This window comes from Borostomias antarcticus (assembly GCF_949987555.1).
Source record: "Borostomias antarcticus genome assembly, chromosome: 28".
Lineage (NCBI taxonomy): Eukaryota > Metazoa > Chordata > Actinopteri > Stomiiformes > Stomiidae > Borostomias > Borostomias antarcticus.
The window spans coordinates 3,303,883-3,316,769 of NC_140261.1; the positions used below are offsets into that span (position 1 = coordinate 3,303,883).

The window sequence follows — 12,887 nt, forward strand, 5'->3', positions numbered from 1 at the left end:
TCTCTCTCTCTCTCTCTCTCTCTCTGTCTCTCTCCCCCCACCCACTTCCTCTTTACAGCGCCTCAGGCTCTTGTAACGTAGTTCCACCACACATCCGTCAGACCTCCATCTTCCCACCACACACTTTCCCCTACGACACACCCCCACGCTGACATCATCTATCCACCTCACACTTCCCCACGACACACCCACACGCTGACATCATCTACCCACCTCACACTTCCCCACGACACACCCACACGCTGACATCATCTACCCACCTCACACTTCCCCACGACACACCCACACGCTGACATCATCTACCCACCTCACACTTCCCACGACACACCCACACGCTGACATCATCTACCCACCTCACACTTCCCCACGACACACCCACACGCTGACATCATCTACCCACCTCACACTTCCCCACGACACACCCACACGCTGACATCATCTACCCACCTCACACTTCCCACGACACACCCACACGCTGACATCATCTACCCACCTCACACTTCCCCACGACACACCCACACGCTGACATCATCTACCCACCTCACGCTCTCCAACACCAAACCTGCAAACACACGTTCTCAGCACTCTCTCTCTATCCCTCTCTCTCTCTCTCTCTCTATCTCTCTCCCTCTCTCTCTCTCTCTCTCTCTCTCTCTATCTCTCTCCCTCTTTCTCTATCTCTCTCCCTCTCTCTCTTTATCTCTCACTCTCTCTATCTCTCTCTATCTCTCTCCCTCTCTCTCTATCTCTCTCCCTCTCTCTCTATCTCTCTCCCTCTCTCTCTATCTCTCTCCCTCTCTCTCTATCTCTCTCTATCTCTCTCCCTCTCTCTCTATCTCTCTCCCTCTCTCTCTCTCTCTCTCTCTCTATCTCCCTCTCTCTATCTCTCCCTCTCTCTATCTCTCTCTCTGTCCATCTCTCTCACTCCATCTCTATTGTCTGTCATATTTTCATTACACAGGACAGTTAACTACTGCAAAAGCCTCTGTGATATCTTTGCTTTAAACTACTTCTATTCAAATTTAAACGCTTAATCATGGCTACTACTGCAACGCGCCACATCCTCGCAAAAGCCCAGCCCAGCGTGGGAGGAGCCATGTAGTCAGTGTGTTCCTCAGAGAGCAGGAACAGAGGGGAGGTGTGTGATAACGTCTCCGTCCCTCTTCCCTCCCCAGTTCAGTCACATCGCCATCTGGGGCAGCATCGGGCTGTGGGTGGTGTTCTTCGGCATCTACTCCTCCCTGTGGCCGCTGATCCCCCTGGCCCCCGACATGTCTGGAGAGGTAAACACGCGCGGCCCCGCCCACTCCTCGCTTCCTCTCTCTACCCCCCCCCCGGCAATGAGAAGCATAATATCATAATTCATGCACTTATACTGTCTCGTAACTCTTTTTTTCATGATGTTGGTGGGAAGTTTCTCTCTCCTCTCTCTCTCTCCCCCCTTCTCTCCCTGTGTGTGTGTCTGTCTGTGTGTGTGTGTGTCTCTGTCTGTGTGTGTGTGTGTGTGTGTGTGTGTGTGTGTGTGTGTGTGTGTGTGTAATACAATACCGTGTTTCTAAACGGAGGGCCAGTGGGGGTCGGACCGGTGGATTCTGGCTTGTGTTGCATAATGACTTAATTGGGCCAATTAGGCGTGTGTTTGTGTTACGTCGCCCTCGCTCACCCCTGAGTATCTGCAGGTGACGTTGAAACATTGTAGCAGTGTTGAGGCGAGCTCAGCACGGTTAACGCTGAACACCAAGCCAAGCTCGGCGCCGCAGTGGTCTGGTTAACGTAGTGATATCACAGAAAGCATTTGACTCTGAGATTGAGTCCATCAGTTTAATGCCCTGGTTTAGGTAAGCGTTTTTCTGCATCCCCACTGCCCCTTCCACTTACACGCGCATGCGCACACACACACACACACACACACACACACACACACACACATACACACACACTACAACTATACACACACCGTGTGTCCCATAAAAAATGCACACACACACACACGCCGTCGGCCAGGCTCTTTAATGCGGGCCCGGCAGCCCTAGAGGGAGGCAGTAATGGAGTGGTCCTGGTAACCCAACGCCCCGGCCCCGCCCACAGGACGCCAGTACATCATCACATGGCGACACGAACCACCGACACCTGAGAGCGCATCAGAGCCCTGCTCTCAGCCACCCAGGACTCTCTGACCCCCCCCCCTCCCTGCCCTGCCGCTCGGGGGGGTGTGGGGGACAGGGGGGCTCTAGTGAGCTCGGATTCATTAAAGACTTCTTGTCCGTCTGTCTGTCTGTCTGCACAGAATCCTCCCATTTACTTTCTGTGTTTCTGTCACTCTCGCCGTGAGAACCGTCTCCCTGTTCTCTCTCTCCCCCTCTCTCTCCCTCTCTCTCTCTCTCCCTCCCCCTCTCCCCCCCCCCCTCTCTCTCTCTCTCTCCCCTCTCTCTCTCCCTCTCTCTCTCTCCCTCCCCCTCTCTCCCCCTCTCTCTCTCTTTATCCCCCCCCTCTCTCTCTCTCCCCCTCTCTCTCTCTCCCCCCTCTCTCTCTCTCTCTCTCTCTCTCTCTCCCTCCCCCTCTCTCTCTCCCCCCCTCTCTCTCTCTCTCTCTCTCTCTCTCTCTCTCTCCCTCTCTCTCTCTCCCTCCCCCTCTCTCTCTCCCCCCCTCTCTCTCTCGCTCTCTCTCTCTCCCCCTCTCTCTCTCTCCCTCCCCCCTCTCTCTCTCTCTCTCTCCCCCTCTCTCTCTCTCTCCCCCTCTCTCTCTCTCTCTCACGCACTCGGTCTACCTGTGCCGCCCGAGGGCGAGTGGTGGAACAGACACCAGAGCACTTCTCCTCCGGTTTCTCTGCCTAACGACTCTGCAAGTCATCGCCTTTAATGGGCGACACTGAGCGATGGTCAGCTTCATGTGAGAGCATTTTGTCAAGAGCGTCTGCGTTTTCGTTGGCCGATTGACAAGACAGGTGCGAGGCCGTACCCTTAAACATCTTGAAACAGCCATGTCGCAGTTTCACGGACGCCCCGGCTTGGACCAGAGCCAAACCACACATCACATCTTTCGCCTTTAAAAAAAAAAAAAAAAACGCCCCAAAAAAACGTGGATGTTGGATATGAAAGGATGTCAGATGATTCGATACGAGCAGCGTGTAATGCGCCGGGTTAAGGCGCTTTAGCTCCACCTTGGGAGCTGTCTCAGGTGCATGCCATCACCCTGGGGGGATCCCCCCGCTATCAACGCCGCCGCCGTTGGGGGGGGGGGGGGGGGAGCCTCCTTCTTCTCTCCCACACCTGGGCCGCCTTCCAGGCCGGCCTGCGAGAGCTCCCACCTCGCGCTCTCACACACACACGCCCGAGCTCCCGTCAGAAGCACATCAGTTCCCCTTAACAGGCGTGCACCGGATTCCTCAGCGGCTCCCGCCAAGCGATAAGAAACACCTCCTCGGGCTCCGAATCGTTTCGCTCCGAAAGCGTTTACGAGAACGGCGTGACAGCCGCAGACACGGCAGCGCGATCGCAGGAGATTCCGACTGACATTATGCGATGGTTATTGAGAGTGTGCAGTGATTCGGCGAGTAGAACTGAGCTGAAACCACTTCCGCGCCCGTCACGCCACCCGCCCGCGCGTGTTTCAGATGGTACCGTTTATATTCAAGCGCACCCGCGGCGGATTGCGGGCGGCGCGTCAGGAGTCGCTCGCTGTGAACCAAGGGGGGGGGGGGCGTGTGTGTATGTGAGCGTGTGTGTGTGTGTGAGCGTGTGCGTGTACGGTATAATATTTCATAGATATCTCCTGCAGATTGAAGCAGCAGGACCAGAGATCTCCTGTCAGAGCCATAGGGGGGGGGGGACTCAAACGTGAAGCTCCCAGCCCCCTGCCTCTCTATCGGGGCCCACATGTGTCCTCACTATTAAACCTGTGAAAGCAGGGGCCTATGATGGAATTAGAGGGGCCCTCGGCATCGCTGTTGACTTTGTCCCCCTCCTGTGTTTTTTGGAATACTTAAGGCCGTTCTTAAAGACCCACGTGTGTGTCGTAGGGGAGCTTTTCACGAAAACCGTCACGAAACCCTCCGCTCCCGGATCCACTGCACCCCCAGGACTAGTGATTTATCGGAGCCCGGAGCGATCGTGGACGCCACACGGCTGTTGCTGGTGTGAGGCTGCGCTGTGTGTGCGTTTGTGTGTGTGTGTCTGTGGCGAGGATAGGCGTTTCAAGTGATATAGCCGTCACTTAGTGCTCGGCTCATGTCATGATGAGTGAGCTGATACAAGGTAAAACAGACATTATATCTCCCCGCTAATCTATCTTTTTGGCAATTTTAATCTTTTTGTGATGCACGTTGTAAATCACCGGCCCGACACTTGCGCCCGAGCGACTTCTGCCGAGCTCTAACTGTTTCTCTTAGCGTTTTTTTCCCTCCGTTTCCCTCCCGGGTGCCTCGGGGGTCTGTGGCGAGGCGCCACGCAGAGAGGGGCGCGGCGTTGGGAGACGGACCCGGACGGGAGCGCCGGCGTTTGCTTTCCGCGGTGAAAAGCCGTTGGGGACGCGGGGGTGCCGAGGGACGGAGAATTCCTCGTTCTGCCTCTGCGTCGCAATGACGCCATCTGGGAAAATCTGTGGATTTGTGGGCCTCGTCCAACCGAGCGAGGCCCCTCTTTTCTCTCTCTCATTTCTTTCTCTCCGTTTCGTACGCTCGCTCTCTTTCTCTCTCTTGTCGGCGCATTGAGCGAGCCCCCCATCTCTTTTCTCTCCCCCGAAATCCTCCGGGACTCGTTCTTTCTCCCTTCAGTGTTTACAGCCGATCTGGCTGCACAATCGAGCCCTAAAGCCGAGGATTTGGCGTTGGGGGGGCTACAGTGTGACTGTGGAGCATTTAGTGGGCACTTTTTTGGACCCAAAAAACGTTACAGATCCACCCTCAGTTTGAAGCAGCATACTAATCCACGCCCCTGAAAACCCTCAATAGACCCCCAAACCTTCATGGCTTCGTAGCCCAACGGTCCGCCCTCCTGTTCCCATCCTGATTGTATGGTCCAGTGGACTCGGATGGATTTAGCCAATGGGAAAGGCGATGTGGAGAGAGGTAGAGGGAATCGCTCCCTAGGACTGGATTTGACTGAACCCTTCTGCTCTGTGTGCCCAATAAAAACGCTCGGCACAAAGAGGCCCTGTGTGTGAATATCAGCATCTCCAGCCAATAGAGAGGGAGGAGGAAATCTGACGGCCTTTCAGATATGACAGAAAGAGATTTAGAAGGGGTGTGTGTGCGTGTGTGTGTGTGTGCGCGTGCGTGCCTGCTTGTGTGTGTTCATGTGCGTGTGTGTGTGAGTGCGCGCGTGCGTGCCTGCTTATGTGTGTTCGTGTGTGTGCGTGCGTGCGTGTGTGCGTGTGTGTGTGTGCGCGCGTGTGTGTGTGTAAAGTTGGCTTTTCTCAATCTGCGTTTTTCTAAAGCCAAAAGCCCAGGCACAGGGTGAATAGCCTATGGATTGGATTGTCTTCCCTTCATATTTACCATCACAATGGCCGGCATTAACATTCTTGGAGTCACACTATCACTGTGGGCCTGCCAGGCGTGATCAGCCGACTGCCGCTGGGGCGAGACCGCTGATCAAGGCGTCCAAGGCATAGCAATCAAACACTGCTGTGAACAGATCAGATCTCTCTCCCATGATGATGATGATATGTTTATTATCGTGTCGTGCACTCAAGGTACCCAGCCCTCATGGGCTTGTAACACAATGTACATTGTGCATTTCTTGTATTGTTTTGGATGAGTTTGAATAGCCAGTTGGCTGAACTGACTTTCTTTTTTTTTTTTAACTAAAAGGAAGGTTCTCATAATATTGTAAAACTGGCATATTTTGCTGAATGTGTCTAGAGAGTCTGTGTCTGTGTTCGTATTGAGCTAGAGACTGAGAGGAGGGTGAATGTGTCAGCGTTTGTGTGTGTGTGTGTGTGTCTTGTCTCCAGTGCCTACGAGGGGGTTGACGGCCTGTCAAAACACACCACTGTCTGCCCGCCCAGACACGTTTATTAGTTTGTCCTAAAAATACACCCCGCACGCTGGACCCCTGTCTCCCATAGGCCCCTAGGAATGAGCCATTGCTAGCATTTACCAAACACCGTTGGCTCAGACACCATCGAGCTTTGCCTCCCCAAACATCTTCAGTAGACAAACATTTGTTGTTTTTAGGGTAAACTCGGAATGCATGGATTAGTGTAGCAGTTAGCTTGGTCAGTACAGATCGGCAGTAGTTATATTAAATAATGTGATTTGTGGTGTTTTGGGGCTGTATATACATGTTTGTGGCTACGGAATATTTATGAAGATTTGTTGGGAAAATATTTATAAGGGTTAGGGGACGGTTTGTTTTATAAGACGGTTTACTTTGATTTAATGTCTTGGTCTTGAATCCGCAGTTTATTTTCAAAAGACTCTCAGGACATCTAAAATGCTGCCATTAAAATGTGTGATACATTGGATGAAAAACAAAAATAATTAAACCGACATAGCGATAAAGCAAAAAGTCTATTATCCACTGGGACGGCCTAAATTCAACCTTGACATGAAAACGTCTTATGCTCCTACGCAATTTTCTCTCAATGTATGTATTTCCGGTCGCTTGGCAACATAGAAAAGCTCCATTCATTCCCAGGCCATTTCAGACATTAGGAAAAAGACATTTTGATTTCCAGTCATTTGGGATTTCCTTTTTCCCCAATGTTTTATCAGACATCAAAGTCCATTTGCTGGTAATGACGAACAGATTAGCTAATTTGGGAACACCTGAGCCCTTGATACCTTTGACACTGATCTAGGTGTGTTTCTAGGTGTGTGTTTCTAGGTTGTGTGTGTGCGCGCGTGTGTGTGCGTGTGTGTGTGTGTGTGTGTGTGTGCGTGTGTGTGTGCGTGTGTGTGCGTGCGTGTGTGTGTGTGTGTGTGTGTGTGCGTGTGCGCTTAAGTGCGGGTGTCTCCCAAGACGCCGTCCCAGGGCTCTGCCTGTTTCACGTTACAGGAAGGACATTGTCTGGGGGCCCCGCAGTTTGAACAAGTGGCACAAGCATGTGTACGGCCCGAATTACCATGCGAGGGGGGCGTGGGCTCTGCTCTTTGACACGTAATGACAGATAGTTTCAATGCAGCCAAGCCAAAGCAAACACGGCCCTCGCTCAGATGGCTGCAGGGTCGGCCCAGCGCCAAGATGATCCTCCGCCCCCCCCCCCCCCCCTCCCCCCCGCCAGACCGCATGGACCCTCCGGACACGTCCATTGCATCTCGGGACTTTTCATTTCAACACGTTAGGGCAAACTGGGCCGAGCCTGTCCGCGTCCGATGAGTTGTGTGTTTTTACAAACGTCGGATGACCAAGCACATGGCGAGATGCTGTCTCCAAAGATGGCAGACTTACGATATCCACAAGGGAGATGTGGATCTGGAAATGGAGACCTTTTCCTCCAAATGAAGCATAACAAATGAGTCTGGATGCAGTCCTTGGATATCTCATTTGTGGATTTATCTTGGCACACGTGGACGCAATGAGAGCATTTATGAGATACTGCGTACAAAAACACCCGAGACAATGTTTATTATTCAAAAGGGTGAAGAGGACAACAAAAGAACTCTCCCTTCTCTGCTTTCTGAACTCTTTAGTTGGCTGCCCTTAGTGCTCAGAGTCAATGAGGTAAGGCAGTGGCGGCCTGTCATTCATAATGGATGTGGCCGAGGTGTTTCAGGATCACTGCCTTTACAGACTATAAGACCGTATTGCTCAGAGTGGAGGACTCTGGCGTCTCTGGATGCAGCGTTCTTCCTGTCCTGCCCTTCATCTCGTCTCCCTGACCTCCCACTGTGGGTCAGTTGGATGCCCCCGGAGCACAGGAGGAGTTAGATCAGGGGGGAGGGCGGGGGGGGGGGGGGCGGGACAGTGATCCCCAGGGGCCATTCCACCCAACTGCACCCCCTCACCTCTCTCTCTCTCTCTCTCTCTCTCTCTCTATGTAAGCTATAGATGTCATCATTTTGTGAACATTACTCATATAGCCTATAGTAGGTTATTCACATTTATTTGGTAATTTTTTGAAATCTTAAAAAATTAGAACGCGCATCTCTCTCTCTCTCTCTCTCTCTCTCTCTGTAGTAGTGCAGCGATTGCAACAGCGGTCTCAATAGGTTTGTTTACTAGTGTAAAGGATCCTACAGCGCTGAGTTACTTCCTCAGCCCTAGGGGGGACTGCAGGGTTGGCTAGCGGAGACCCAAACAACAACACCAGTGTCATTTAGTCGCGGTGGATTACCCGGCGTGGTCAAACCGGCGTGACTCATCAACTCAACTGTCATCACAATGCCGCTGTTTGTTTTTCGAGGGGTGTTCGGTTATGCAGAGTTTTGTTGTTGCTATAGTTTTTTTGAAAAGATGTAGCAGGTTTTACCCGGAGCTATTTTTTTTTTTCTGTCTAGAGTTTGCTTTCTGGCTGCAGACCTCTTTTTCACCTCCTCTCGTGCGTCACCTTCTGACATACTTTGTCCACGATGAATGTGTGTGTGTGTGTGTGTCTCTCAGGCGGACATGATGTTCAGTTCAGGGGTCTTCTGGATGGGCCTGTTCTTCATCCCCGTCACGTCTCTGGTTTTTGACGTGGCCTACAAAGTGTGAGTTCCCCACGGCGCATCATCACCATCACCCCCCCTCCACCCCCTCCACCACCCCCCACCCACCCCCTCCACCGCACATCCGGTCCCAGAGCTTCAAGAGAAACCAGCTCCTTTCTAAAACTCAACCTCCCCTGACCCAAAAAATGGATCCCAGACGGTCATAGCATTCGCATCTGTTTGATTTATACAGTAAAGGGAAATATAGTCTTAGTCTCTTTCTATGGGCCTTAGCGGTTACAGTAGTTTGACTTCAACACGGCAGATTTATTAACACACGTGTGTTGCGGTGTCGTCTATAGTCTCTCTACTGTGCATTCAGAAATCATTCTTGTCTCTTCCATATTTCATGTTTCATATTCCCGGGAGCGCTTTTCTTCGCACGGCGTGACCATGATCGCTTCTCGTTCCCCCAGAGTGAAGAAGGTGTGCTTTAAGACCCTGGTGGACGAGGTCCAGGAGCTGGAGGCCCTGTCCAAGGACCCGGGCGCGGCCGTGCATGGGAAGAGGTACGTCACACGTCTCCATCACCTCGTTTTACACGTCCAGTCCCCCTCGGAGGCCCCCCCCTATCTCGGTATTTGTGGCGTAAACGCCGTCACTTGTCTTCAGTCAGTTAGTACGGTTTATCTGAACATCTGCTCTCCTGAATTCCTCTACGGCCGTCTTCCATCTCTGGACTGTAGTCTGGAACATTACTCTCTCACTCTGACTCTATGAGTGTGTGAAACAGCGTTGGGGCGCCAGGTTATTAAAGCCGTGTATCTTGTGGGCAGCTCCCAGGGATGGGCTCCGCTCAGGTAGCTAGCTGAGCACGCCTTCCTCCGGCCCGTGGAGCGCATTAGCATGGAGGGGATCGCTGTGAAATCTCCTGCCGGCTGAAAATGATCCCCCCCAACCCCCCACCCCTCCGCCACTTTCCCGGGCCCAGCAGGCTTGGCACACACACACACACACACTAAGAAGACACTATATAAAGATATCGTGCGTCCACGCACACACACACACGCAGGTACTGTACGAGCACGCTTACACACTCCAGTCCCTTTTCTCTCTTCCATGTGGTCCCCAGCCGTCGCTGCTCTCGGCGTCGGGCCCTTCTGTGGGGGTTCCCAGCAGGGGGCCCAGCGCCGCCCGGAGAGGAGCCTGGTGTCGGGTCCTTAAGTCTTAAGTTGCTCAGCATGTTGCTCACAGCCTGTCCCTCTTTTCTTGTGTTTGTCGGTGTGTGTGCGTGTGTGTGCGTGCGTGTGTGTGTGTGCGTGTGTGTGTGCGCGTACGTGTGTGTGTGTGCGTGTGCGTGCGTGTGTGCGCACATGTGTCTTTACAGTTTGACCGAAAGGGCCCAGCTATTGAAGAATGTTTTCAAGAAGAGCACCGTCAGTATGTACCGGTCGGATTCCATGCAGCAGAACCTGCTCCGTAAGTCACACACACACACACACACACACACCGGGGTCCCAGCCTGTCGGGAGGAGTGTGCTAGTCCTCCTCAGACACATAGCTGCGTGCCCCAGAGGAGGCGCAGCTCGGAGGGGAAGCAGTAATGCTGCGCTGATCCCACCGCTCCTCAGAATCCGATATGCATGTTCCACATTAGCCAGATGCAGGAAATCCACATACATAATCCTGTCTTAAAAGCCCATTAAGTAGCTCTATAAAACACCCCCACGGTTCCGTGTTTGTGTCTTAACACCTGCTAACAACCACAGCCATCTCCCTAGGAGCCCCCCCCCCCCCCAATAGTAACAGACAGTCAAGTCAGTTCCAATGCAAACTTTGACGTAGATCTAGCTGAGATAGAACAATGGAACACAGAACAATGGAACACAGATAGAACAATGGAACACAGATAGAACAATGGAACACAGATAGAACAATGGAACACAGATGCTGTGGGTTTGGGATTTGGGATTTGGTTTGATTTTGAGCCCATTCGTCTGTTTGTTTCTTTCTGTTGTCTCTTCTGTTATTTCTGTTTCTTTGAGTTTTGAGTGGTTTTCAGCTGATTGTTTTGTTTTTTGTTTGTCTCATAGGTGGGGATGGGATCGTGGTTGTGTGACTCCCTTTATTTGACACTGTCGTTTGACCCGTAGACGCCACATGACACCCACCACCACGTCACGATCCCTGATAGAACCCCCCCACCTCTGAGCCCCTCCTCCTCCCTCTGCCTCCCCCGTGTGCCGTGCCGTGAGGCTGTGTGTAGAGCGATTCATGAAATGTTTGCGTTCATGTTATTCCCACAATGCACTCCTCCTCTCTCACGGGGGGCCTTTTGAACCCGTCCGCTGGCCTGCAGGTAGTGACCGAGTCATGTGAGACCCCAAGGTGAGTTCAGAGGTCAGAGGTCAGGATGAACCCTAGGTGGTAGCTAGCTGTAGACCTCCGGGGATAGGTGTCAGATGTCAGCAGGAACCCCCCCCCCCTCCCTGCCCCATTGGCAAAGCTTCTTAGGGAGCTTTGTTTTGTTTTGATGTTTAAAAAAAAAAAAAGTATGTATACATTTTTATGTGTATTTATCCCATTAGCATATTGCCATCAGTTATTTTAAGTTACTTTCTACATTTCAAATACAGTTTTTTGAAAAGCTTAATTCATTATTTTGTTTACTTTAATGCCAGCTTGTTATTTTCTGTCCCGAAAGTGGACGTGTCTTTGTTTGTGACGCCTGTGTCCCGCCTGCAGACGGCTACGCCTTCTCCCAGGACGAGAACGGGGTGGTGTCCCAGTCGGAGGTGATCCGGGCGTACGACACCACCAAGCAACGGCCCAACGAATGGTGAAGCCCCTCTCCTCCCGGCCCGGCCAGCCTCACTGGAGCCACCGCCGTTTCCCACGGCGATTTGAAACTATTGGGGGGGGGGTGGGTGGGCGTCCTCGGGCGACCCCATTCCCAGGTCTGTGGGGGTTTTGGACAGAATACCTGAGAGAGAGGACAGAGCGATGCGTTGTACTACTTTAAAAAGGGAAAAAAAAACAAGGAACAAAATAGCGTTGGAAAGGTATTCACTATGCTGTAGTTGTGCGTCCAGCAGACATGAAGAGCACTGTGCTTGCATTTTTAGCTGCAGTCTGTGGTCTGAAGTTCCTCTCTGTTCTTGCTCAGTCAAATGGAGTGAAGTGTCCCCCCTCTGTGAAATGTCTTCCTATGTGTATTCTAGCAGAGCCAAAAAAATTCTAATCATTTTGACAATTTAAAAATCTAATGTTTGAAGTACTGTAAGTGTACTTAACCCCCCTAATTTGTATAACAACCACTTTTATTGTGGCACAAAGATAAATTGTTTGCAAAAATTGGATGTAAACATAGATTGCCAAAGAGGAATGCAATCTCTGTCAAGTATTGATCAGATTAGAACAATGTTCTAGAACATTGTAATCCAATCAGATTAGAACAATGTAATCCAAACCTATTCACACACCTGAGTTTATTCCAGCACTGATTGGACAGCTTCAGACCAGACATTTTGTTGTTTTGTCGTTCTTTTGCACTTAAAAATGTCTACTGTATAGTAAGGCCTTACATTTCTCACGCCTTCAGCCATACTCAGTTCTTTTTTTTCTTGTTTATTTCAGATTGCGTGTAGGTATTTCAGATTGTGTGTAGGTATTGTGCCTAGTTTGCTTTATCTGTTTAACAATAACCTCTTGCCCTAGTCTGATTTCCACCATTTTATACAGCAGTTCGATTGCTCTTAACAAGTAATTGCATTCCACACATAACTCGGCTGCAACAATCACAAAGGTGCCTAACTAGTTTTTCCCTGATAGAATAAGGTAGCCTAGCTAGTATAGACCAGCGCTCAACCCCACGATTGGCAAGATGAACTCCATGTCCCCACAGTATTGTACTCATGGCAACATGAAGTGCCTTGTGGCACGTGTAAAACCAAGGTCCTATTGTTCCCGAAGAGCGTCATGGGGGGAGGGGGGGGGAGTCGTAGGAGGGTCTTGTTGAATCTCCGTATGCTTACAGTGGCGGCTTTTATTTCACGATCGTATTTCCCTTGAATGGAGAGTTTATCCTATGAACATAAGTGCCATTAGCTTACGGGAGAGAGAAGATTAGTCAGGAAAACTCCACACAGTATCAATAACTACTTGGTCTCTCTATAGTTATTTTGTGAATTTGTATTTTTATATTGGAATTGTATGAATTTTGCATTGACTGGCTTTGTAATGAATTGTCTTCTGTATGTTTTTTAGTTTCCCTTCCCAGACAAAACTATAAAATGCTCGAATGAATGAACGAGGA

The 12,887-nt window shown here is 51.1% G+C and overlaps 1 protein-coding gene across 1 annotated transcript in view; it reads left to right on the plus strand.

The window, feature by feature from the left end:
• atp8a1 (ATPase phospholipid transporting 8A1) overlaps positions 1-11,457 on the plus strand; it is a gene marked incomplete at its 5' end in the record, with an annotated part of 46,338 nt that extends 34,881 nt beyond the window's left edge. Inside the window, 5 exons of the mRNA XM_084459580.1 lie at positions 1,176-1,283; positions 8,544-8,632; positions 9,049-9,141; positions 9,960-10,051; positions 11,318-11,457. Of these exons, the coding sequence (XP_084315706.1) occupies positions 1,176-1,283; positions 8,544-8,632; positions 9,049-9,141; positions 9,960-10,051; positions 11,318-11,415 (480 nt within the window). The 3' untranslated portion in view covers positions 11,416-11,457. The remainder of the gene's footprint in view (positions 1-1,175; positions 1,284-8,543; positions 8,633-9,048; positions 9,142-9,959; positions 10,052-11,317) is intronic.
• Between the last annotated feature and the right edge of the window lie 1,430 nt (positions 11,458-12,887).